Source organism: Prosopis cineraria, unplaced genomic scaffold, assembly GCF_029017545.1.
Source record: "Prosopis cineraria cultivar Desert tree isolate PC_DT_omini unplaced genomic scaffold, ASM2901754v1 PC14, whole genome shotgun sequence".
Taxonomy (NCBI): domain Eukaryota; kingdom Viridiplantae; phylum Streptophyta; class Magnoliopsida; order Fabales; family Fabaceae; genus Prosopis; species Prosopis cineraria.
The window spans coordinates 26,269,831-26,297,648 of record NW_026555345.1 but is presented as its reverse complement, the minus strand read 5'-3'; the positions used below and the strand labels follow the sequence as shown (position 1 = coordinate 26,297,648).

The window sequence follows — 27,818 nt, the reverse complement described above, 5'->3', positions numbered from 1 at the left end:
TCTAATTTAATATTAAAATTTTTTAAAATTTTTATAAACTAATTATTTATAAATACTCTGGACAATTTATATTTAAAATTTTTAACTCGCAACATTTTTTTAAAAATATTTTTTTGAAAGGGTTAGTTTGGAGATTATTTTTTATTTTAATATTATATCTACAAAAATAAAACTTCATAAAAATTTTAAAAATATTTAATATTAAATTTAAACTATTTATAGTATTGAAACTAGTTTCATTAATGCTCGCATGGGTGCCCATTTTGCTTGTTTACAAACATATAAATAAATACTTTCTCAATCTTATTTAAACAGTGAAAATAAATTTATAATTTTATTTATAAATCATGTTATTAATTTTTTTTTATCATAATCTTAGACTTAAATGGATAGTTCCATGGCACTTCCAGAGTCCACGTACCGTTTGTTACGCTAAAAGTCTCCTTTCCAGGAAAGTAATCAAAGACTAGTTTTTTTTTTTTTGGGATAAAAATCAAATGTTGAATGTTAATCCTTTCGATTTTTCAAAGATAGCCCCATGCACTACGGCCTCATGCCTCAACTTGCTTGACCCCAAATCAAACGATTAATCATCTACAGTCTTTTATGCGTTTCCAAACGACTAGAATGACTCAAAGAAAGATTACTTTTCCACTCATGAATATTGACCTCACAGGTGATAATGCACCTTTTTTTAGCAGGAAGATACAATCATTTATACATATAGTTTTATCAAATTTTATTTTTAGTTATTATAATTTTTTAAGTATTCAAAATTTTTATAGTCTTAACAAAATTAAATGACGTTTATTATTTAAATGTTTATAATTTCATTCTATGGTGGAACTACACATATGTGAGGGCCTGAGGGGAATGCACCCCCCTCACATGAAGAATATATATGTGTGTGTGAAATGCATATGGTTATTGTTGATCTACAGTTGAATGAATAATAATCATATATTTTAAAAAAAATTAATTCTTGTAAACTAAGATCTCATGTGGGACTCATAATAAAAAATATTTGTGAATATAAAATTTATAATAGAAAATAAGAAAAGACCTACTATTTTTGGTAAAGGTAGGAACTCTACTTATTATTTGTTGCTGGTATTTTGTATATATATAAAATAATTAATTGTGTTATAAAATATAAATTTAAATAATAAATCATAAAATAGAATGTTTTATAGCAATGAAATTACAAACTTAATTTATATAAATTATAAAAAAATATGTGTATAATCTGATGAATAATTTTTATTATTTCAAATCTTAACTCACATGAAATAACAAATTTTGTATAAAATAAAATTAAAAATTATTTTATATCTTTAATATGTTTGAGTAAAACAAATTTTAAAATACAACAATTTTTTTATTTAAATTTAAATCTTCATAAAGTAACATTTCATAAGTAGATAAAAATAAATTATTTTAAAATTTTTATTTTTTTATTTCATGCTTACCCTTCAAATGATAAAAAATCCTTATAAATATTCAAAAAAAAATATGTCAAATAAACTACTTGATATATTACGCACTTAATGCTTAGTTTGAAATATATACATGGTGTTTATTTTTTCTGTTGGGATCTAATGACTTTTGAATAAGAATTTTATGTGATTCTATCTAATGTATTTTGGTTTTCACTGTTCTAAAAAAGAAGTTGCCAATAAGATTTTTATAACTAATTATTACTAAGAAGAATATGAAAAATTATTCAAATTCACCTTGTTATAAGATAGAGAATGATTAGACGTTAGTTAGATTGATCACATATGAGATTCTATTAATTATTTTGTATTGTAAAAGTTATTAGTATTCATTAAAAATTCAAAATTATTTAAAATGACTATTAATAAAATTTATGTGGTTGAAATTAATGTTATTAAAATACTTTTTTAAGATATTAAAAAATTATAGATAAAATATATTTTTAATAAAAGAAGGGGAAACATTTAACCATTTTGAGAGAAGATAAAAATTTAATCATTTGATTTATTAATTTTTGAAAAAATATGGAGAAGAAAAAAGTAAAAGACATTTAACATAAAATAATATAATACATATTTATAAATAAATTGTATACCTAATCATTTTCATTTTAAAAGCAAAAACAAAATTTAAAAATTGTATACAATGCATATAGGGATATTATTTAATATTTAAAATATAATTTAAATATTCAAATAAATTATTTTGTCATATTGATAATAGAAAATAATATATATATATATATATATCTTTTTAATAATTATTATTTGATATATTTGTATGTAGTTAAATAACATATATTTAATTTCGCATATAATAACTGTAATTGCATTTTAGTTCAACTGGTAAAGAAATGAGATTTAAGGTCTTGAGATAAGAGGTCAAGAGTTTAAAGATTGACTTTTGCATATTTTGCAACAAATATGTAATGCATCATGAGGTGGTGATGTGGCACATGAGGTGGCTTAAGGAGGTACACACATGGCTTGAGGTGGCATAACGTAATGCACATGTGACAGAGTGATGTGACATAAAATAAATTTCTTTTAAAAAAATTTTGGTAGTAACATCTATTGCTACTAACAATAGACTTTTTAATAGCGAAAAACTTTTGGTGATGATATTTGTCACCTTTGAAAGTATATATTATTGCCGTAAAAAATTATTAGCAATGATAGTTATAGCGAAAGCTTTTTAGCAATGAAAATTCACTTCTAAAAACTTGTAACTGCGAATTTTGAATTTTTGGCAGCCATTTTTTTAATATATATGTCCACACACAAATGAAAGACATATGGCTTCAACTCGCCACCTCCTTGGCTGCTTGGGGGTTTTAATTAAATTAAATGAATAATGGTGCTGGTTTTCTTTTTGTTGCACAACATGAATCACTAGATTTAGAAATTAGGGCACGAGAATTATAATGAGTATCCGAGTATACTGTTGGTAGGAATGGCACTGTGACGATTGTTGGCAGGAATATCTTCAAGTAGAAGTAAAGAAGAAAGTTATGTGCGGTGTTTTTAAGGTGTGAGCATTGGCTTTCTTCAGGCTTAATTCACTCCACCCTATTCCAATTTTCAGGTACAAATTGAGTTGATAACAAATTTTCTTTGAAATACAACAAAAACTCTTGAGTATGGTTCACGATACCAAAACTAAACTAATATAACAATAGTTTTTATAAAGTGATAATTTAACATTATCTTTTGTGCATTCAATTTCAAAGACAAAGACACTGAATTGCAATAGATAGAGACATGCAAAATGAATAATGGTGAGGGATGTTTATAAATACTAAAGCAATACCTTGAAGTGATACCTTTTAAATAATAAAACTCTACTTAAAAGTTATAACTTATGTTGTGGTTCATAACTATATGTTGGTTAATATTAACCAAATGTTATTTATAATAACTTTGAAAAAACATAATCTTTGGTTTTTATAGTTTCATCGGATTTTACTTTTAATCTTTGTAATTTTTTTTCCAACGTTTTCAAACCTATAAGGATTAAAACTACTGAAAAATAAAAATTATAGGAACCTAGAAAATAAATGTCATCCAATCTTTCTGAAACTATTGGGACTAAAGAAATTGAAAAAAAAAACTACAGGAATTAAAAATAAAACCTGATAAAACTATAAGGACCAAAAATTATATTTTCCCAATAACTTTGCATGAAAATAAACATCCTTTTAATATGTAAAGTTTTATTAGATGCATTATGTCCTTTTAAGTGACACCTTTTAGTTTTATAAATTTGTAGATTTGCCTTTAGAATTTAGAGAGACATGACCTTGATGATTATAAATCTCTAAATTCATACAAATTCCTTAATTTTTAAGGACATGATTTTTCAGACTTGTCTTTATTTTGAAAATATTCTAACAATCCGTCTCCACCATTTTTGAAATGACTATAAACTCTTATCACTTTGAAAATTCCATACTTTCACATTTAGTCATGTGTTGATATCTTGCATGTTTGTTAGTGCTCTTTTTGATAAGATAAAAGAAGATCAGGCTGAAAATACCCACAATTGCTAAGGAGAAGGAGAGTGTGACTTGTGTTCCATGAATAAGAAGAATCATAAAATTAAGGGAGGTCACTTGCTCATCTTTGTTTGTATATCCGCTATTGGATGAAGGCTAGAACCAAATGAATGATGATTGACTTTCATTGTGAGATACTTTATTAATATAATGACCTGTCCACTTGTAAGATTGAATCAATTATTAATTGAGTGAAAATGATCCAATTTTTTCAAACAATGTCAAGAGTTTGAATCTTGTGGATGATCATATTAAAAGAACTGTTATAGAAAAATAACAAGTAAAATCATTCACCAAAAATTGAATACATTAGGTGAATTTTATGCCGGACACATGCTCATTACATAGATGCCAATCAGACAAAGAAGCACTTTCGTGTAGGGCTACCCTCTACTTATTAACCTTTTCTGTAATTCCCAAGTTATCTTCATGTTTGAGGAAACCTTCATGAATGTTTCCCTTCTAATGTTGTACTTTTGAAGGATCTACATTATAGAACACTAGCAACACCAGTTGTCCCTTAGAATCCTTGACCTAGAGGATCTTAAAGACCTCATCTAAGTATGAACTGGAAGAAGCATAATTACAGAAACCAAATGAAAAGAGATACTTTAATCTTTATTCTAAAAATGAATGATGCTACAGCAGAAGGAGTGGTCCTATTTATATTGCTAGGACTTTAAATGGAATAGATGAGAGGTTACAAATGTTATGCTAACTTTTAATGGTTATAATTATCTTTGGAATGTTGGGACATTTTTAGCTTTATAGACGCGACGTGAACGGTAGTGCAACGGCTTATGCTTTAATTTCATGCTCATGCTTCCATTTAATCCTCCTTGGGTTCCTTAGAACTCGCCCTCGAGTCAAGTTCGGCTTCATCATCAATGTAAAGGGATATATTAGCAACACTAAAGGTAGAAGATACTCCATAAAAACCAAGCAATTCCACCTTATTGTTGTTGATCTTTTGCATGATCTTGAATGGACTATCAGCTTTTGGGGACAGCTTAGCGTGTGGTTGTTTAGGAAAATGTTCCTTTCTTAGATGTATCCAAACCAAGTCTCCCTCGTTAAAAGTTTGATATTTTCAATGCTTGTCATGTTGAGTGTTGTATCTCAAGTTCTGCTTTTGTATTTGTTCATGAACTTCATGCAAATTCTTAATTTTCTTAGCCCTTTAATATGCACCAAAGTATGTCAAGTGAAGGCGTCAAGTCTAGTGGCTTAAGAGGACGAGCACCATAAATAAATGCAAACGGATAGTTTCCAGTTGCTTGGTCAACTGAGTTATTATAGGTAAATTCAACTAGAACAAGGATAAGGTCCCACTGCTTCAAATTCTTTGCTATGAAATTGTGAAGAAGGTTGCTAAGAACCCTATTTATAGCTTCAGTTTGATTGTCTGATTGAGGATGACTAGCACTAGTAAATTAGAGCTTAGTTCCCATCATCTTCCATAGCGTTTGCCAAAAATGCTGAGAAACTTTCGATCAGAAGTAATAGTCTTAGGAATGCCAAGAAGATGAACAATCTCTTTAAAATATAAATTTGCTACTTGAAAGGTGCTATTGGTCTTCTGGCATGGAATGAAATGGGCCATCTTCGAGAATCGATCCACGACTACCATGATGGAATCTTTGTCTCTATGTTCATGGTAAACCAAGAACAAAATCCATGCTCACGTCTTCCCATGGTGCTTTTGAAACTAGCAGCGGCATATATAATCCTATGTTTTAACTCTTAGCCTTAACCAAATGACAAATTTTACATCTCTGTATATGCCAATTGACATCTCATTTAAGCCTCAATTGATAGAAATTCTCTTTGACTAGATCAACTGTTTTGTCTCTATTGAAATGACCAACTAGTCCTCTATCATGGGCTTCCCAAATTATGGCTTAGCTTCTCTTAAGGAACCCTGTGGAATGCATAGCGTTTTACCTTGGAATAGGAACTCATCATGTTTATAAAATTAGTAGAAAGATTGATTTGTAGTTGCTTCTCATACTCCTTAAAAATTAAGATCATTCTAGTACAACTCTTTGATAAGTTCAAACTTAACACCTTTAGTCTGTATTGTTATAAGCAACATAGGTCATCGACTAAGAATATTAGCTACAAAGTTCAAAGTTCTAGCCTTATGCTTAATAAGGAATGGATAAGACTGTAAGAGTTCACTTTTATGGGCATGTTTATGGCTAATCTTTTATTGAGAATTTAAATACTTGAGAGCCTCATTATTAGAAAAGAGTATGAACTCTTTGTTCACAAGATAGTGACTCCAACATTAAAGAGCCTGAATAATGACATAGAATTCTTTGTCATAGGTAGAATACCTAAGTTTAGTATTATTGAGCTTCTTACTGAAAAAGGAGATGGGATGGCCATCCTGACTTAAGATAGCACCAATGCTGATGTTGTAAGCATCATAGCTAACTTTAAATACTTGGTCAAAATTGGGAAGAGCTAGAACAGGAGCTTCAGTCAACTTCTTCTTAAGCTCCTTAAAACTTTTCTGAGCTTGCTTTGTCCAGTAAAATTGATCTCCTTTGGTGCAATCTGTAAGTGGTGCAGTCATAAAGCTAAAATTATAGATGAATCTCCTATAGAAAGAAGCTAATCCATGGAAGCTTCGAACTTTCTAAATAGATCTTGGAATTAGCCAGCTATTAATGGCTGTAACTTTACTTGGATCAATTTGAACACCCTCTACAGTAATGATGTAACCCAAGAACACAACTTCACTGGTGAGGAAGGTGCACTTCTTGACATTAGCATAAAGCTTCTATTCTTATAAGGTTTGCAAAGCTGGCCATAAGTGATCTAAGTGTTCTTCTTGACTCTTGCTATAAATAAGAATATCGTCAAAGTATACAATAATAAATTTTTCAATAAAGGGTCTCAATACCTGATTCATTAGGCGTATAAATGTGTTAAGGGCATTTGTCAACCAAAAATGCATCACATTCTACTCATACAAGCCATCTTTGGTCTTGAAAGTGGTCTTCCACTTATCTCCTGGCCAAATTATAATTTAATGGTATCCACTACGAAGGTCAATTTTAGAAAAGGTAGTGGTACCATGCAATTGATCTAACATATCATCGAGTCAGGGTATCAGAAATTAATACTTGATAGTGATCTTGTTGATAGCTCGACAGTCAATGCATATTCTCTAACTCCCATCCTTCTTATGTACCGAAAGAATAGGTATAGTACAAGGGCTAACACTTTCTTAAACCAACCTTTTCTTCAATAGCTCTTCAACTTGCCGTTAGACTTTAGCATGTTCCTGGGGACTTATCTTATAAGCAGGTTTGTTAGGAATAACTGCTCCTAGAACAAGTCAATGGCATGCTGTATGTCTTGTATGGGTGGCAATCCTGGTAGTATCTTATCAAATATCACATCTGGAAATTTAGACAATAAAGGCATGACTCCTAGCAAATTGATAGACTTATCATTCACCTCAAACACTAGAATTCCCTTGGTCATTTAGGCTTCAAACTTCATCACCTTAAATTCTTCCTTGGTCATTACAGACATCAATGGCTTAAATATCCTCAACAATTGGCTAATCTCACTGTCACTGGGCATAGAGGCGTTTGTGTGAACTTGACACCCTCTTTCTTAAAAGAATAGGTATTTGCACCCCGTTATACATAACATTTCAATCATATTGCCATTGTCTCCTTAAAATAAGGTGGTATGCATCCATTAGAACAACATCACACAAAACTTCATCACAATACATGTTCCCAATAGAAAAAGTCAGAAGGTATTGTTTAGAAAATTTTACCTCATTTCACTAATTAAGCCAGTGAAGCTTGTAAGGATGTGGATGGTCTTGTGTTAGAAACTTCAATTTCTCCACCACGTAATCAGACACTATATTTTCAAAGCTTTCATTATCAATGATAACATTACAAACATTTCCTTGGGTCGTGCAACGAGTGTGAAAAAATGTTACATCATAACTAAGGTTCTTCCTTAACTATAGTTGTATGCAGACTTCATTTAATCACTAATACTTCACCCCAATCCACAGGTGTAACCTCTTCATTATATACTAGATTAGTTTCATAAGACTTAGTCTCCTCCTCATCTTCTTCAGGTGCTACATGCACTTGCCCTTCCATAATAGTGACAACCTCTAGGTAGGACAATCCATAGTAATATGGCTAAATCCTTGACATTTAAAGCATTTAGGTGCTTTAGAGCTAGATTTGTTAGCAGTATTTGATGGTGGCTTGCACATAACGCAAGATTATGGCTTGCTTGAGGGGTTGGATTATTAAAACTCTACCTTGTGGGCATCTGAATAACCCTTAGAGAAAGAGGGTTAGAAAGATGATCCCTTGGGTGTCTGTTTCTTAACACGAATGGTTAGACAGATTACATCATCCAAGGTCTAATACTGTTGAAGTTAGACTGGACAGTAATGTCAGCGTTTAAGCTTGCAAGGTATCGAGCTATTATTTTCTCCTCCTTCTCCTGAATGTCATACTTCATCATAAGTTTTTCAAACTCTCTGGTATACTCTTCTATAAACAACGATCTTTGTCAAATATTTTATAGTTGGAGGAAGTTATCATGATGGTAATGGTCCGGTAGAAATTTTTTGTTGAGCTGGCATCTCATCTTTGCCCAAGTCTCAATCTTGTGCTTCCCCTCACATTCTCACTTTTCCTGATATTTTTCCATAAAATAGAAGTATGTTTCTTGAGTTTAAGGGTGAAAATCTAGACTTTCTATGTATTAGGAATCTTCTTATATTCAAATACACATTCAATAGTTTGAAGCCAGTTTACAAACTCGTCTGGCTGGAGTCTTCCCTCGAATTCAAGAATGTCTATCTTGATGTCATTAAGACAAAATGATTGTTGTCGAGGATGGCGATGATTGTCAGTGGATGATGAACTGCTGCTTCCCGAATCTCTTTGTGGGTTTTCTCTATTATTGTCTAACAAAGTTTGCTGCATTTCTACAATAGCTTCTATAACATCCTAAAAATTATTCCCTTAATTAATTAAGCTAATGAAGGATAAATTTGTAAATTTAAATATAAATATATTTGAGAATAATTAGAGACGGTTATTAGGTTTGGCTTTAGCCTTTGGATTGGGTCACCCGGGCTTAAATTATAGAAAAAAATAAATTTTGGCCCAATGCATTATGCTGTAGCATAAAAATTTACAATGCATTCCTATAATTAGCTTTTTTAAAAACACAAAAAAGGGTCTGAAATAGGGAGAGAAGACTAGAAACAGAGGGAGAGCGATGAAGAGAGAGACTTCTCTGTTACAGCATCAACTTAAGATGATTGGAACTTGATTTCACCTAGGTAAGTCTTCCTTATCTCTTCTTCTTCTCTCTACATGTTTGGAAGTGAGATTTGAGGTTAGAAGTTAATGATTTTTGGACCTAGGGTTATGGGTCTAAATTCATTGGTCTAAATAGGACTAATGGGAGTTATTAGAGTTATTTAAGCCTAGATATAGAGGTTTTATATGTCCATAATAGTGGGCTCTCAATTATAGACGAATTTGTGCATTTAAATACCATAAATGGTGGCGCTTGAGGTAAGTGGCTACCATTGATATTGATTAAATATTTTGTTAATGTTAGTTAGATCTAATGAGAGTTAATAAACCAAATGTAGTGATTAAATTCAATAGCTGAGAGGTTTGGGTTATTAAAGTATTGAAATTTGAGAGTTGAAAGTTAGTAATTTGTGATAGTGATGATGATTTTGGATTGTTGGATGATATATTATGATTATTTAAGTTGTGGAGAGCTAAATGAAGTTAATGAGAGTTAAGGAACTCATTGGATGTAAGGTTGATCTTGTAGTTGAGAAATTTAGTTATTAAAGTTTGAAATTATATGTTAGAAGTGGTGATTTTAATGATTATTAGTAATGGATATTAATGTAATTATAGATTAACCTCACAAAACACTGGTGAGCTTGAATTTAGCTCGGAAAGTAAGGTATGATTGAGGAGTAACCTTTAATTTCTCAAAGGTTTGAGGTAAATGGGGAAACCTTATTTATATAGTTGTATGTTAATTAAGTAGTTGTTGAAATTTATGATTTGAAACTTGATTGATGTGTAGAAAGTTATTGATGCAATTTTGGTAATGTGTGGTATTATACATAAAATGGCTTTTGAAAAATAAAGAGTTTTATGCATGATACATATATGTGAAGCAATGATGCTATTTGAATGTGATATTGTGAAAATATAACATATGTGATATATATATATATATATATATATTAGCTGTGGAGTTTATTGGGAGTGAGAAATTGATGTGGACATGACATGGGATTGTGAATTTGGTCACTTTTGCATAATATGTGTAACCTGTGTATAGCATGATTATTGGTCAGAGTTCGCCTAGGGAGATGAGTAGATTGATAAATCCATGTGGTATTGGCAGCTACAGTTGGAATCGAGAGCTTGCCTTGGCACCAATTATTGAAATCGGGAGGTAACCCTTATTCCATAGTTGATTCGGGACTGTCTTACTTGTTCTATAAGGGACTTAAACCTAACTAGTCTCTACCAGTTCATGAGGAGGCAAGATTAGGGGTACGACACCCCATGATTGTTAATATTAGAGAAAACCAGATTACACAAGTGAGTGAGTTGACCCTAGCCTGGTAGCTCCTCACAAGTGGAAGGTTGGGTTAGTCCGTGAAGGGCATAGCAATCGAATAGCCATTGGTTTCACGTCAGAGGTAATTAGGAAGATATACGGCTGGTATATGATCATACATTTAGTCTCGACCACATGGCCATTAGTATTATGATCCGGTGTGACTTAGGGGCGTATGGTTGGTATTATTGTGACGCTAGATTGTGCATTATTGATATATATATATATATATGATTATGTGTTGGAAGCCCGGTCACATAGTTGTTATTATTGTGGCTGAGGCTATACATTATCATACATACTTTATATGTGTGTTTATTGTCAATTGCATCTGTTTTTGATTGATATGCAATTGTATAGATTAGGTAAAACTTGGTTACTGAGTAGTTGTACTCGCCCCTCTATTTAACATTTTGCAAGCGGTCACATGGTTGTTATTATTGTGGCCTAGGCTATACATTATCATATGTACTTTATATGTGTGTTTATTACCAATTACATCCATTTTCGATTGATATGCAACTGTATAGATTAGGTGAAATTTGATTACTGAGTACTTGTACTCACCCCTCTATTTAACATTTTGCAAGCACTAGTTTCGAGCAGGACAAAGGAGAAGCACCAAAGGCTTGGAAACTCAGCTTCTTATTATAGGCCTCTTGTAATTTTAGTTGCATATGTGTAATTAATTGATATTGCCAACTAGGATGTTCATATTTTGTTATTACTTGCACTACTGAATATTGAGTATTGAAAGGTGTATTTTGGGCCTAGTATGTGTGGTATTTTTTTAGTTGAGATATATAAGCAAGGTCAAAATATTAGTGCAAGTATAAATTTGACTATATGCATGGTTGTATTAGATTATATTGAGTTTTGAAGTTAAAATGCCTCCCCCTGTTATTTCTTAAATCAAGGGGTTGAGGGTTGAAATTGTGGAATATGTGATATCTGATTATTATGGTAAGTTACATAGGTTGTTTTAAATCTATTGAGTGTGATATAAGGGTTGGTGGTGGCTTTTGGCACTTGGATTAAGTTTTGGACACCCTAGTTATGCTTTAAAAGCATAAATGAGTAAGTTTGTATTTTAGTGTCCAACTTTTGATTGAGAAATGATTTAAATGCGAAACTAGTGCCAATAGCTAAAGCTTGGAGAAAGCTTTTTGTAGACACCTAGACCACCTCAATCGAACGTCAGACGAAAATTTAGCGTATGTCAAAATTTCAGCCTAAAAGTTTGCCATAACAGCTTTTTGCTACTATTATGGATTCTGCTATTTCTGTTACAGCATAAAATTTATGTTGCAGCGTAATTGTGCCAAAATTAGTTTTTATTATTATTTTGACCCTAGTTTGATGTTATCTTACCTTGTATGATATCCTTGCTTCTGTATGCATATTTTGCTCTGGTTTTATTTATTTAAAATAATTTTATAGCATTTTAACTTTTAAAGACTTGGGATCCTATTTATAAAATTTTTAGAAATTTGGTAATTCATTTGGGTTATTCTTATAGTTATCTTGATTTTGTGGAGTTAATTGTGGATAAGTAAGGGTGACCTTATAGCTTTTAATTCCCATATCTTACGTCTCATCTCTTTTATCTTAACCTTATACACATTCCTGCGTCTTGGAGGCACTTTGGGGTGTTTTTTATAAGGTTAGGACTTTAAGAAACAAATATAAGGGTGTGATTGTATTTTTTTATGGTATAGGATGGAAAGAAAAATTTCAGAAAAATTGGTGTGGAAATGTAATTTTGGGTAAATCTGGCCAAAATATAATTTTTGTAAAATTGAGGGGTTAAAGTGTAATTTTTCAAAAAATGGGTACAAATGGAATTTTTGTAAAATGGAGGGGTCAAGTGTATTTTTTGGAAATTATTAGGGCTAAAATGAAATTTTTGAAAGTTTAGGGGTCAAATTGTAATTTTTAAAAATAGGGTTGACTAGACAGGATGGCGTGGCTAAAGTGACATATGGCAGAATCTGGTTGGCTTGACTTGTTGTTGACTAGTCAAAAAGGTGATGTGGTTGATGCCTTGACTAATGATGCCATCATCTTCAACCTCCAGCAGGCACGTGTAACAATGGTGACGGCGAGTGGGCTTCAAGTGATGGAGTGTGAAGGCGTGTGAAAGCATTTTTGGTGATAAGGAACCTCCTATTCCACGTTTTTTGAACTTCCTGAGCTTGATGGTAATGTCAATTTTTGAAAAAAAATGCATGAAATGCAAGGTTTGAACAAATCAGGGACTCCTCCTCAAAGTTTCTCTCCTCTCTAACATAATTCCTTAACTCTCTCACCTCACTCTCTCACTCTCTGGACCTCTGGGGATAAGCTTTGATGCTAAAATGGTACAGAAACCAAATAAAAAGGGATATTCTGATCTTTATTCCAAAAATAAATGATGCTACAGCATAAAAAGTAGTCCTATTTATACTATTAGGATTCTAAATGGAATAGGTGAGAGGGTACAAATGTTATGCTAGCTTTTATTGGTTCTAATTATCTTTAGGATGTTGGGACATTTTTGGCTTCCTAGATGTCCCGTGAACGGTAGTGAGACGGCTCATGCTTCCGTTTCATATAGGTTTTGGATAAGACAAAAATAGAGATTCTAGAGTCTTCAGTGGCTCTCTCAATTGTGGCTGAAATCTTTTCTCCCCTCTCGAGCTCCTTAATGTCTGTGAAAGTATATATTCCTTTTTGACAAAAGTGCGTCAAAGAGATGGCTTGTGAAACTCTTGCAGGTATCTTCACCTTTTAAAGCTTAAAAAACATATCGAACTTCCACATCCCAAATTCTGACCTGAAGTCCATTAATTTCTTTGTTATAGAAGGAATTTATCTCTCTTCTGATAAACGCATAGCATATAGCAAGATATATGTAAATATAAGCATTAACAGAATGTAATGGAAGTGAAAGCAAATTTGAGGGAGTTGGTGATTCATATGGAAAGGAGATGAAGAAATAAATAGAAATTTGCTGTTATGGTGTAATGCGAAGATTAGCAGGAGGACATAATATTTTAATTCAAAATTAAACTTCCATGTTCAAAATAATGAATCCTTTTTTTTTATTATATATTAATAGTTAAATCCAATTTTATTTGATTTGTGATTTCCCACATTAATTTATGTTCACATACATTGGGACAACCTAATACATATAATAAATACAAAACTTGGAAGTTAAAAAGAGGTTAAGTGGTTACTCCCTCACATTGCTCCGATTAAAAAGGAGCTAATCCTTCGCATAGTGATAAATCAAGTATCAAAATTTAGTATTTGATTGAGTTTCAAATAAGATTGTCTATTATGAAAAAGAATGGGTGTATTGTAACTTTAAAAAGAGAGAAGTTAAGTTGAATCTCTATTCTCTCAGTTTGTGATTGGTGGCCAGTTCCCTTCTTTTCAGGTAAGTTCAAATTTTATTTTCAAAAGCAAACATATACATTGATTTAATTGGCATTATATGTTCACCTAAAACTCCAAGATATTGAATCTATGAGTGTTATACCACAAGGAAAAAAAAATAATTGGCAACACGAAATTACTGCGTAGCGTGTATAGACAGATGAATAGTACGTAATAGGGGTAATTGTTCAGCTGCTTAATGTGCCGTTGAATCAGAGAAAAATAAGTTAAGGATTCATCTTTTGTGGGCCACGTGCAAACACTAATATTACCAAAAAAACACTTTGAAGCTCCAAAAAATAGGACCCCTACCTTTTCCAACGATTTGTGCACACATAACAGTTGTTTTGCTAGTCTCCATCTTCAAAAAGGAATCCAAGGTTCTATGTTAATACTTAACACTTGCTGATTTTTCAAAGATAGAGCCCCCATGCATGCACGCTGTCGTCATTCATCAACATGCTTTACCTCACAAATCAGACATCAACAGTGAGATGTGATAATTAACTACAGTATATATCTTTCCAGAGGAAAGTTGAATGTTTCTTAAGTTTCCACGAGACTAGAATGACTCTCATCAAAGAAAGATTAAGGAAGTGTTCTTTTTGTTAGTTTTCACGAGACTAGAATGACTCCCAGAAAGATATAAGAAAGTGAATATTTTGTAAGTTTCCAATTTCCATAAGACTAGAATAACTCGATCGATCTAAGAATGATTTCCTGCCATTGACTATTGACGCCATGGGTGACCATTGACATTTGACACCCAACAATAACAATGAGGGTTGAATAAGTTAAACGGATCATTATTCAAGGGTTTATTCATTTAATCATATGGTGTGAGAGACAATGATTGGTCTTTGGATTTGCCAACTTGCATTCGCATAGTATATAATCATTATTATTTTAACTGGAAAACACGTGTTGACTGTTGTGTTGGTTAGTAAGAGTTATAATTAGAGTTGCTGCACTGCAGCATTATGCCTATATGCACGCTTAATTACCCCCTTTAATTAGAATTATTGGAACAGTGAGTCATGAAGGGAATTAATTAATTAATTGATTGTATAATTGACTGTATTTGTACATTCATTATTGTCCATATTATAAGGCACTTATAACTATCTCATTATAATTAAGGAGAGGTAATGCATTATATTCCCTCTCATTGTTAATGAATTTGAATAAGGATAATATTAAAAAAAAGTAATTAATATCATTACAAGTTCATTATATCAAGGGGAAAAATACTTTTAAAATGCGCTTTATAATAGGAATCAGGAGAGTAGTACATTAATCACAAACTAGAGTAGTACATTAATCACAAACTAAGGTTTGTCACTTATATCAAAATAATTTAAGTATACGTTAAAAGGACTCACCATATACTTATATAATTGGGATTAATTCTCTCGTCACATAATGTGGGACTATCACGCATTCTCTTAATTTGCTTTTGCGGTTTGCTTTCACTCGTCGTGGCATTGTGAGGAGTTTCCTTTCCAATGAAAAGCACCCATGTGTCCAATTTTTTTATTTTTGGCTGGAAGACGCTATCTATGATTAATTCTTCCCAGTAATTAAGGACTCCACTTTACCATCGTTGACCCATTGACCTCTCATTCTCACAAGGAAAAAGAAAAAAGGCAAAAAAAAAAGAAATGTTTAATACTTTCATTTCTATTTACCATACCTACTTGGCTATTTGCATATAATCTTCTTAAGAAAGCAGGGCTAACGGTCAGATTTAAATTTTCCTGTAGTGCAGAAGGAGAAAGACCTTGATCTTCAACTACTCGGTAGGCTTTCCGGGAAGTTGCATATGAACACCATAAATGACCTCAAGCAAGAATCAGCTGAAACGATCTACATGGTAACATGAATGGGTGATCGTAAGTGGCAGAAGAAGCACTGCAAGAATTGTCAGCAGGTGGCACTGGCAGGGCCTAAAGTAAAGCGAAAGTATATTAGAACACTTTCATGGAATGCAAGTGGATGATGATCTACACAAGCCATGATCTCAAGTTGATCTCAAGTTTCTTCATGATTACAGAGTTCACTTTTCTTTTGGTATCATGGTCATTTCATGCTTTGTCCACAGTTAATATCCTTCCTAGTTGATCTTCAGGGCACATTCTTCCACATCAGCAAGGTGCATTTAAGATTTTAATCTCATGGAATTTCCTAAAGAATCGTTAGTATTGATTTAATTTATAGATGTCTGACGCAAAATATTGCCAATCAAGCAATGTGTTGACAACATCATTATCAAGAAAAGGGGATATGAAATATGAACTCAATTGTGTTGGGAGGGATAACATACTTTTAACAGTAAGGTAATCAGTCCCACATGTAAAAGATTGTATTATTATGTGTACTACGTTTAGTAAGTTGAATTAACAAGCTAGAGTATGACGTGAGATCAAATATAATTTTAAATAACATAATAATGAGTGTACCTACGTCAAATTGTCTGTATACAGAGACATGGCACAAGATGTGCACCTAGCCCAATCTCCAAAAGTTAAGTTTTCAATAAATTGTTGTCCAAGTTTTGACCATTCATCTTCAATATTAGCTTGCATTATCTTGGCCCATTCCTCTTCAGATATCAACCGTGGCAATCTGATCCTCAAATCATCCCTTCGAGCTTTAAGCACTCTTCCATTCTCACAGACTTCCCTTTTTCTCTTAGCAAAATCCTCTCTGGCTGAAGTGAAATCTGCAATCTCAGCTTTCACTGCGTTGATTTTCTTCTCTAGTTCTCTCTTCTTTTCTTCCAAATCTTCCAACTGTCTCCACATTCCGTTCTCTAATTCCTCAAGTTCTCGGAATTCTCTCACATTACCTTCAACCCCTTCTTTCAGTTCTTCAACTTTTGATACTTCTGCAGTTGCAGATTCCAGTTTAAAACTTGCATTGTGATAATCCGTACACCACTCAGTAAAACTACTTGAAATTTGACTTATCACTGATCTCATCCTCAACGAAATTCCATCTCTTGGGGTCAAACTGAGGAGGTACTCAAGGTTGTCCTTCATTTGCTTGGACTGTTCAGGTTGTAACAAATGAGAGAACTTTTCTGAGACAAAGCCTCGTACAATTTGCAATGCATGTTTTGTTTCTTCATATGACGTTGTGTTGATTTGGGTATCTTCGCGATCTGAAAGAGTTACATTCTCTGCTTCAAGAGAAGCATAGAATACTTCCATCGAAATCAGAGGACCTTCAATGTCATTTGTTTCCAATTTTTGAATAGCTCTAGGTTGTGGAATCTGGATGTTAGATTCCTCTGCTTCTAGGTTGGTCATTGTACTAATAACTTCTGGGACCTTAAAGTTGGTTGAAACATTGTCTGGTATTCCCTTGTTAGTGCTTGCAAAAGCAAAGGAAGTTGACCCCTGAACTTGAATAGGGAAATTGTTAGAAAGGAGTTTATCAATGTTGGGTTTTGTTTGGAATTGAGAAATTGAAAAACAGAGGAAGGCGAGCAGAAATGAATGAGAATGAGTAAGTTTCTTCTACCAATATATACAAGTCAGGGCCAAAAGGAAAATAAAAATCAAAGTAAGGCTTACCCGCACAAGTTTGGTTTTTCCAATTAAAAAAGGTTCTTTGTATTGGATGCTTGAAGCAGAGGGTTCTAGTTCTGTTGAAGGACCCAGAAGTAATTTGCTCACTTGGGCACCTGCAAGCAAAGGCGAAGACAAAGTTAACTAAAATCAGTAAACTTTGCAGGTTAATTTGGAGGTTGTTTCAGCTTGATTCAATCATTGCTTAGTCTTACCTTGTTTACTGCTTTCACCTTTCAAACTCTCCAACTTCATCAAATCCCAAGTTTCACTATCAATTGTAAAATCCCCATGTTGTTCCTCCTCAGGGTTGTCACTGCATGCCACTTTACCTTTCCCTTTGTCCTTAACCACAACCTCACATATTTCTGGGAATTCATTGTCGACGATGTCAGTCATATGTTGTTCTTCCTCAGCCTCATCCTCATCATCTCTTGTTCTACTAGATCGAAGAGCTTCCATAAGATTTATAATCCCCTTGCCAAAAAATTTACCTAATACTTGACGGAAAACAACATCTCTGTTTTCTTCATCATAAATATCCGCATCAGAATTTACCATATCTTTATGAGCAATGTCAGAATCCTCATCCTCTGGGTTTTTGAAGGAGACGTCATGGATGTTCATTCTATCCTTATAGAGATGAATCCCACAGCACTTAACAACGGCATTGCGTGGCTGATTGTTCTTGACAGTACATGAAATCTCCACATGGTTCCAACCTTTACGAAGATGTTCGTTGAGGTTGAGCCTCTCCTGGGCTGTCAAGTGAATTCGCAGGTCAAACAGCCATACATGGTCAATTGGCAACGTTCCTTCATCTTGGTACACTTGGAGGCCATTGATGATCAAGCTGAATTCGCATGTAAAGTTGATGCATGATGCTTCAGTTTCACCACCTAGAACCAAAAGTACAGCAATTTTAGGAAATTTCCGACGAACCCAGAAAGCCACAGATCCTCCTTTTCTACAATGGTCGAACCATCTTGGAATTTTCTGCCTTGAGACAACAATGTCTATGTTCTCCACATCTAGAAATGCCTGTTAATTAATTGTTATTAATAAACACGAAATAGATCACAACACTGTAATGTGTTTTAGTCATTTGTGTCTATACTAGTTTGGGTTTTATAAGAGTTATTATATTATATAGAACAAGAATGAGAAATCAACCTGACTCAGTATTACGTCAAATGAATCTGGAGTCAATGATGTGCAGTTCCTGGCATCAATGTATTGCAAGTATGGTGGAAGCACAGAAACGTGTCTAAGCTGCCTGCAATTATCCACATGAAGGAAAAGAAGGTCCTGAAGGTCTTCAATGCACTCAGGAATGCTTACAAAGTTGTTTTTTGATAGCACCAACCACTTCAATTTCAGAAAGGAACTCAAAATCAACTCAAGATCATCATCGGACAGATTACAGCTTTTTAGAACCAGTCTGTTTAACTTTGGTGTCCAGTTTGTCCGATCCACCATTGATACCTTCTCCAGAAGCTTTGAAAGCTGTGGACATCCTTCCACGTTAATCTCTTCAGTATTTTGAAACACATCAGTGTTAATAGGCAGATCTTCAATACAAGAAGGCAAAACTAGCTCCTCAAGTCCATCAATGTTTGTGATTGAACTGGGAAATTTTTTTATTGCAGTTCCTTCCGTGTCAATATTTTTCACGTTTTCCAATTTTGCCAACATATTTGGGAAACTCTGAATGCTAGAGCACTTGCTGAGATTTACATATTCAAGAGATCTAGATCTCATGACACGTGGAATACTCTGAAGTTTAGGGCAATTTTGGGTGCTCAACGTGACAAGCTTGCCAAGATTTCCAGCAGATTCATCAATTTCAACCAAGTTTGGACAGTGGTTAGCAAGAAGTCTTGTTAGATTAGGAACTGTAGAGACATCAGGTATTCTTGTTATAGAATTGTTGTTACTGAGGTTCATGAAAGCCAAGTTCTCAAACTTCTGCATGACAACGAAGTAAAACAGTAATTAGTTGCGGTATATATAGTATATACAGAAGCAAGAGTTGATGACCAAATGATTAAGCTAAGAAAGAAAAGACAATATTCATGTGATATCATTCTTGTTATCAATATCCGATGAATATTTTCCCCAGTTTAGCAGCTATTAATAATCTCTAAGAAGGTAGCTCATGACATTTCACAATGATGATGTCAAAATAACAAACCTTGAATGGCTGGTCAGGTGCAAGAAGACTATGTGGCATGTTGAGGACAACAAGTGTGCGTGGATAAAAATCATTTGGTAAAGATGGTGAAGGATATTGATTCCACTCAAGCAATCTCAAGTTGTCTGGAAGATGTTTAGGAGCTTCAGAAACACGTGCATTCCGAACTATGAGGACTCTAAGTCTCTTCATTATCTTGAAGGCATCAGCACTCAGCTTCACTTCTTGTTCCAGGTTAGGCATGTCCAACACTATGCCTTCTATAATATCACTTCCCTTTCATGATCAAATGTCAGAGACTTCTTAATCAGTTAAATCTGAACATGATGATCAGAAAAGAAAAATCGAAGTTCGTATATCTATCTTTCATAATTTAATTTTTGTAATTATATGTCCCTAAACTCCGCCTATGTTTATAGCCGGTCCCAAGCCCGGGTAAAGGAGGAGGGTTGTGTTAGGCCATCAACAGCCAATGTAAAAATTTGTTGAATCTATCATGAACATGGACAATAGACGTTATAATGTTAATGCTAGGTCGTTGCCCGTAAGTAACGCGCTGCATGGCTCGAGTACAGTGATAAGTGAGTTAGAGCCGCTGCATCGGCGCCCGGATGTAGTGTTAAATGAGCAAGGGCTACCGCGTCATTTTGGACGCACGCGGCTAAAGAAGTTAGTCCATAAGAGCAAAATTAGATTTGGTACTTGGAATGTTGGGACATTAAATTGTAAATCTGTAGAGGTTGTAGGGGTTATGATTCAAAGGAAAATCAATATCCTTTGCTTGCAAGAAACAAAATGGCGTGGAGAAGAAGCTAAGGATATTCAAGGTTTCAAACTTTGGTATACAGGAAAAGTAAGTGCACGCAATGGAGTAGGCATCATTATAGATAAGGAGTGGAAGAAGAACGTTGTAGAAGTTAGCAGAATTGGAGACAGAATTATTTCTTTAAAAATGATAATTGGACGTGAGACTGTTAATATTGTTAGCGCTTATGCGCCGCAAGTCGGGATAGAAGCCAGTCTTAAGGAATTATTTTGGGAGGATCTGGAGGGGTTGATTCGACACATACCACAGAGTGAAAAGATTTTTATTGGAGGAGACTTTAATGGGCATGTCGGGAGGGAAGCTGGTCAGTATGCGAGGGTGCATGGTGGTTTTGGTTTTGGAGAGCTAAACAATGAAGGGCAAACTCTTCTTGATTTCTCATTGGCGTATGATTTTAAGATTGCCAACACTTGTTTCAAGAAGAGAGATGAGCATCTCATCACCTACAAAAGTGGAGCCTCAAGGTCGCAGATTGATTTTCTTTTGGTTAGGAACACAGATAGAAAACTTTGTAAAAATTGTAAGGTGATCCCTGGAGATGCTGTAACGACACAACATAGGGTCCTAGTCCTTGATGTGTGTATTATGAGTAAAATCCAAAAACGTCGACAAGTAGTAACACCAAGGATTAGGTGGTGGCAATTAAAAGGTGAGAAGCAAGATATTTTCAAGCGAAATCTTTTGGATAAAGGAATTTGGGATTCTCAGGGAAGTGCTAACATCATATGGGAGGATATGGCTAAAAAGATACGGGAGGTTGCAAAAGTAGTTTTGGGAGAATCGAAAGGTCCTGGTCCGAGAGATAAGGAGTCTTGGTGGTGGAATAATAGTGTACAGGACAAAATCAAGTATAAGAAGAACTGTTTTAAAGCCATACATTTGTGTAACAATGAGGAAAATTGGGAGAGGTACCGTATGGCTAAGAAGGAAACTAAGAGAGCTGTGGGTGAAGCTCGTTCTAAAGCTTTTGAAGAATTTTATAAGAACCTTGAGACGAAGGAAGGAGAGCAAAATATTTATAAGATTGCCAAGAGTAGGGAAAGAAAATCAAGAGATCTAGAACAGGTAAGGTGTATTAAGGATGAAGAGGGAAGAATTTTAGTTACAGATGATGAAATTAAAAATAGATGGGAGACTTATTTTTCTAAACTTTTCAATGATGGAGAGGATTCATCTAGTAACTTGGAGGATTTAGTAACTGGTGAAGGAGAACAAAATTTGTCATTCTATCGAAAAATACGTGATAAGGAGGTAAAGGAAGCTCTTAAGAAAATGGCAAATGGTAGAGCTAACGGACCTGATTGTATATCTATCGAAGCGTGGAAATGTTTAGGTGAAGAAGGGGTGAGATGGTTAACTAAGTTATTTAATGTGATTTTACGGTCCAAGAAAATGCCTGATGAGTGGAGGAGAAGTACATTAATTCCTATTTATAAAAATAAAGGAGATATTCAGAATTGTACTAACTATAGAGGGATTAAACTCATGAGCCACACAATGAAATTGTGGGAGAAAGTAATTGAGCACAGGTTGAGATTGGAGACAAGTATTTCTGAGAATCAATTTGGTTTTATGCCAGGTAGATCAACTACAGAGGCGATTTATCTACTAAGGGGATTAATGGAAAAGTATCGTTGTAAAAATAAAGATCTACACATGATTTTTATTGATTTGGAAAAAGCTTATGACCGTATACCAAGAGAAGTGCTTTGGAAAGCGTTGGAAAAAAAGGGAGTACGGATTGCTTATATTAAAGCCATACAAGATATGTATGAGGGGGTAAAAACTAGTATAAGAACGCCTAGTGGTCAAACAAAGGATTTTCCTATAAAGATTGGGCTACATCAGGGATCATCTCTGAGTCCTTATTTGTTCAACTTGATTTTAAATGTTTTGACGGAACATATTCAAGAGGAAATCCCGAAATGTATGCTCTTCGCGGATGATATAGTTCTTATAGCAGAGACAAGAGAAGAGGTTAATTGCAAACTTGAGTTATGGAGGAGGACATTGGAGTCGAAAGGTTTTCGTCTGAGTAGAAGTAAGACGGAATATTTATATTGTAAATTTGATAAAGGACTATTCGAAAATAATTTGGAAGTGAAATTGGGAGATCAAATTATACCTCAAGTGGAAAAGTTTAGATATTTGGGAGCCATTATCCAAAATGATGGCGAAATCAGTGGAGATATTTCACATAGAATTCAAGCTGGGTGGTTTAATTGGAGAAAAGCTAAAGGAGTTATTTGTGACCGTAAGGTGCCTAATAAACTTAAAGGAAAGTTTTATCGTACTGCTATCAGACCGGCAATGTTATATAGTAGTGAATGTTGGGCTCTAACGGGACAGCAAGAGCATAAAGTTGGAGTAGCAGAGATGAGAATGTTACGATGGATGTGCGGACATACACGTAAAGATAAAATTCGAAATGAGCACATACGTGAAAAAGTGAGGGTGGCACCTATTGAGGAAAAAATGGTAGAAAATCGGTTGAGATGGTTTGGGCATGTACAAAGAAGACCAAGGGAGGCACCAGTGAGAAGAGTGGAACATATAACTTTGAGTCCGATTAAGAGAGGTAGAGGAAGGCCTAAGAGAACACTCTTGGAAGTTGTTGAACGTGATCTCTTAATTAATAATATTTCTAAAAGCTTAATAAATGATAGAGCACAATGGCGTCTTGCAATCCATGTAGCCGACCCCACCTAGTGGGATAAAGGCTTGTTGTTGTTGTTGTTGTTGTTGTTGTTGTAATTATATGTCCCTAGCTAGCTTGTAATTTTAAGAGTTTTTGGTTTACTACTCCAAATCATTAGACTTCCATTAATATTATATGGATAAATAGCAACTGCTAGGTTTTGACGACATAAGTCCAAGACTTACTATGTTTTTGGTTAGAACTTCAAGGACATCCTCATGATGCCACAATCTTCTACGTTTCCCAGGATCATGTGGCGAATCCTGTCTAGCAATGTCCCTTCCCAGGTCTTGAATCAAATCATGCATCTTCACCCTACTAGTTTCATCTATGGTTAAAAGAGACTTGTCTTTAAGAACTGCAATACCATATTCTGAATAAAAACGAGAGGCATCAAGTGTCGTCTTCACATCTTCCACCAAATTTCCTTTGAAGAAACATGCAATGTCAAGGAAAATCTCCTTCTCATTGTCATCCAAATTATCATAGCTCACTTTAAGCACTTCAATAATGTCTTTGCTTGGAATCCTTTCGTACTTCTTTAAAGCACTTTCCCACTCTTGTATTGTTTTCCCAAACAAATCAGAACCTATCACATTCAAAGCCAATGGCAAGCCTTTCGCATATTGCACTACAAGCTTTGCTATCTTCATATAGCTTGGATCTGGTTCACTTCTTTTAAAAGCATTCCAACTGAACAGTTCAAGAGCTTCATCATCATTCAGTTCTTTCACTTCACATAGCCTTTCAATCCCATGTAGGGTTAACAAATGCTTGTTTCTTGTTGTTATAATAACCCTACTTCCAGGACCAAACCAGTCTTGGCTTCCAGCCAAAGATCTCACTTGTTTAAGGTTATCAACATCGTCAAGAACCAAAAGAACCTTCTTACGACGAAGTCGATGTTGTAATATAGGAATCCCATGGCTTACATCACCTAACTTGGTATTATGTTCTGCAAGCAAATCTGAGAAAAGTGTCTCTTGCAGATGTACAAGACCGTTCTTGATTGAGTTTTCTCTTACCTCAGCAAGAAAACAAGAAGCTTCGAATTGATTCGCAATTGAGTTATAGACTGCTTTTACGATCGTTGTTTTACCAATACCGCCAATCCCATGGATTCCCACCATCAAGGCATCTTTTCTAGAGTTCATGCTTAAAAATGAAATCACTTGAAGCATTCGGTATTTTAATCCAACTGGATAATCAGCGATGTGTAAAGATGAGTAATTTAATTTGCTTGAGATCTCTTCCACTATTTTCTGAATAAACTCAAACTCATACCTGCAGAATTATTTGCGGCAAGTTTGTCATCAAGAAGAGTTAACTAGGCTTGCGTAAAACATAAGAAAGGTAAAAAGTTAGATGCATGTCACCATGCATGGCACTACAACAACAACAACAACAAGCCTTTATCCCACTAGGTGAGGTCGGCTACATGGATTGCAAGACGCCATTGTGCTCTATCGTTTATCAAGCTTTTAGGAATATTATTAATTAAGAGATCGCGTTCAATAACTTCCAAGAGTATTCTCTTAAACCTTCCTCTACCTCTCTTAATCGGACTCAAAGTTATATATTCCACTCTTCTCACTAGTGCCTCCCTTGGTCTTCTTTGTACATGCCCAAACCATCTCAACCGATTTTCTACCAGTTTTTCCTCAATAGGTGCCACCCTCACTTTTTCGCGTACGTGCTCATTTCGAATTTTGTCTTTACGTGTATGTCCGCACATCCATCGTAACATTCTCATCTCTACTACTCCAACTTTATACTTTTGCTGTCCCGTTAGAGCCCAGCATTCACTACTATATAACATTACCGGTCTGATAGCAGTGCGATAAAACTTTCCTTTAAGTTTATTAGGCACCTTACGGTCACAAACCATGCATGGCACTACGTCAGAGAAAAATTAATCTTCATTATATGTTATTTATTCATTTGCATACTATTCAAGGCCACCTAGCTAAGATCACACATACACTAAATAAGTAATTAAAAAACACATTAAAAATTATAAAATAAAGCAAGAAACCACTATTGACAACAAGCTAAGGGAAATTTTTTTTTTTCCAAAAAAGGAAAAATATTAAACAAAAAGTAACATTTAAATAAACAAAAGTAAATCCAAGAAGGTAAATAACACCCTAGCTAATTTAATAACAAAATAGTCATCAAATAACACAATATAGGGAGTTATATTTATAAATAATGTGACCAGATAAATTATATATATATATATATATAAAAATTGGAACAATATATACTCACTCCATTCAAAAATGTAAGGTATTTTTTATCTTTCGATGTGTAATTATTGCCTTTTTCTAAAAGTGCCCCTATTGATAATGACTTTATATTTATTGTATGGTGTTTAATAAGAGTAAATATAAAAAGATAGAGTTAGTTTAAAAGTAGGTAACTATTTTATTCAAAGGCCAGATTCAGTTAAAAATACCTTACATTTTTTAACAAAGGGAATATACATCAATTATATATGCTTACTTTGACCATCTATTTTTTAAAATATACGCAAATGTCTGCTAGTTCTGAAAGTAAGAAGGTCTATATATATAAGCAAAATTCAACGAAAATCTGTGTAAATATTTTTCCATTTTTTTTAAGAAAATTTGTGTATTTTGAAAACAAAAACAGAAGTTTGTACAATTTCGAAAAAATTAAAGAGAAATCTATTCTCACTCTCAAGTGATGTTTCTCCTGTCTCATCCCAAAAAGAAAAAAAATATTAGCTCTAGAGAAATAACATACTACATATATATACAGCAACAACGTAACAACGATTATACCAAAATAATATTAACAAAATAAACCAACAAAAAAAGAAACTTCGAAGAAAAGCCATGAGAGGAATTTAATTTAATTTACCCAGTTGTGAAATGCCATCCAGACAAGTTGGCAGCCTCCTTAAGTGCAAGTCTCCAATTATTGAATCTGTCATCTTCAAGCCTCTTCTCTTTAAGCTTAGCTTCATGCTCAGCCATTGACCTTCCGTAACTTCCTCTCTGATGCCTTACATCTGAAGGATTTACCCTGTAAAACACTGGTCGAACGAGCTGTCCCTTCTCCTTCATGCACTCTATTATCTTCACCAGCTCGTCCAGGCACCAGCTTGACGACGCATAGTTCTCGGAGAATACTATGACGGCGATCCTAGATTCCTCGATCGCTCTCAGAAGATCCCGGGATATGCTCTCACCTTTCCTCAGCTTCACGTCGTCTCTGAAGGTGTGGATTCCCTTCTGGTTCAAAGCATAACAGAGGTTGCCTGTGAAACTGTACCGCGTGTCTCCCCCTGTGAAGCTCACAAAAACATCGTACGTCCAACCATGGTTGAAGCAAGACGAAGACGAAGACGAAGAAGAAGAAGAAGACCCTCGTTCATCCGGTGCCATATATATATACACACACATATATGAAGGAAAGTGATTTGTATGTGAGTCTGAATCGAATTAGGATCAGGTGAAGGTGAAGACTTCACAAACTTGTTAATTAGCCGGCCATAGGTGGACAACCATGGAGGAGAATATTAATGATAGTGATGATGACATTAAATGGTTTTACTGTTGAGAATCTGATTCGGTACGTGAGATATTACACGCGTCCCTCAGATCAAGCCGTTCAGATGTGACCGCGTAGCTTTATACCCAGCCAACTGTGGTGTGAAGCTTATAGAAGCAAACACGTCGGAGGTCCAAAGCATGGTTGAAAGAAGAGCGATCAAGAGGAAGAAGAAAGCCATTCTTGATCACGTGCCATATGAAGGTTCCTGATGTGTGAATGAATCCCAAACCTAGCTAAGATCTGAACAACACTTCAAGCCGGCCATAGCTTCACAACCTTATAAATGCAAGTGTTAAAACTCATGGAAGTCAACGGTGCCTATATCGATAATTTTAATGTTCTTGCATCGGTGATCAGTCTGTCATCTAATATTGTTCTGGATTAATTAGTTTTTAATTGCCTTTTTTATTTTCTGTATTAAGGCCAACTTGCTTTGATTTATTGCTCGGTCCATTTGCACACGTACCCCTTCCTTTTTAAAATGGAGGACACTTCTTAAAAATGGTGAAGGGTCTGGTCTCTTTTAATGACTTTTTCGAAGAGACGTTCATTTTTTACCAACAAATAATAGAAAATATATACATGGTAAAAAATAAAATATGCTCCGAATTTAAAACAGTTCAAAAACCCTGGTTTAATTATTCTTTTGAATATGAGTTCTCCCGGCTATAGTTCAATATAATATAATGCATTTAAGTTTAAAGGTAATAAAAATATTGAAGTTTATAAAGGTAATAAAAATATTGAAATTTAAAGGTGCTTGGATTGGGAATTAGGAATTTAGGATGAACAAAGAGAGAAAGGGG

At 34.2% G+C, this 27,818-nt stretch overlaps 1 protein-coding gene across 1 annotated transcript; it reads right to left on the bottom strand.

Moving 5' to 3' along the window:
- Positions 1–16,491: 16,491 nt before the first annotated feature.
- Positions 16,492–27,305, bottom strand: LOC129293149 (TMV resistance protein N-like). The gene is made up of 7 exons (XM_054930953.1): positions 26,317–27,305; positions 23,616–24,714; positions 19,907–20,182; positions 18,886–19,680; positions 17,928–18,753; positions 17,719–17,828; positions 16,492–17,541 (listed from the first exon to the last, which is right to left on the bottom strand). Exons 1-7 carry the CDS (start codon positions 26,859–26,861, stop codon positions 16,600–16,602), a joined length of 4,593 nt encoding a protein of 1,530 aa, XP_054786928.1. The 5' UTR covers positions 26,862–27,305; the 3' UTR covers positions 16,492–16,599.
- Between the last annotated feature and the right edge of the window lie 513 nt (positions 27,306–27,818).

Excerpts from the sequence above, each read along its gene's own strand:
- LOC129293149 (XM_054930953.1), bottom strand. The coding sequence starts at position 26,861 with ATGTGTGTGTATATATATATGGCACCGGATGAACGAGGGTCTTCTTCT. Across the intron at positions 18,754-18,885 it reads TTGACGTAATACTGAGTCAG|GCATTTCTAGATGTGGAGAA; the intron begins GTTGATTTCTCA and ends ATTAATTAACAG. Across the intron at positions 17,829-17,927 it reads AGGTGAAAGCAGTAAACAAG|GTGCCCAAGTGAGCAAATTA; the intron begins GTAAGACTAAGC and ends CTTTGCTTGCAG.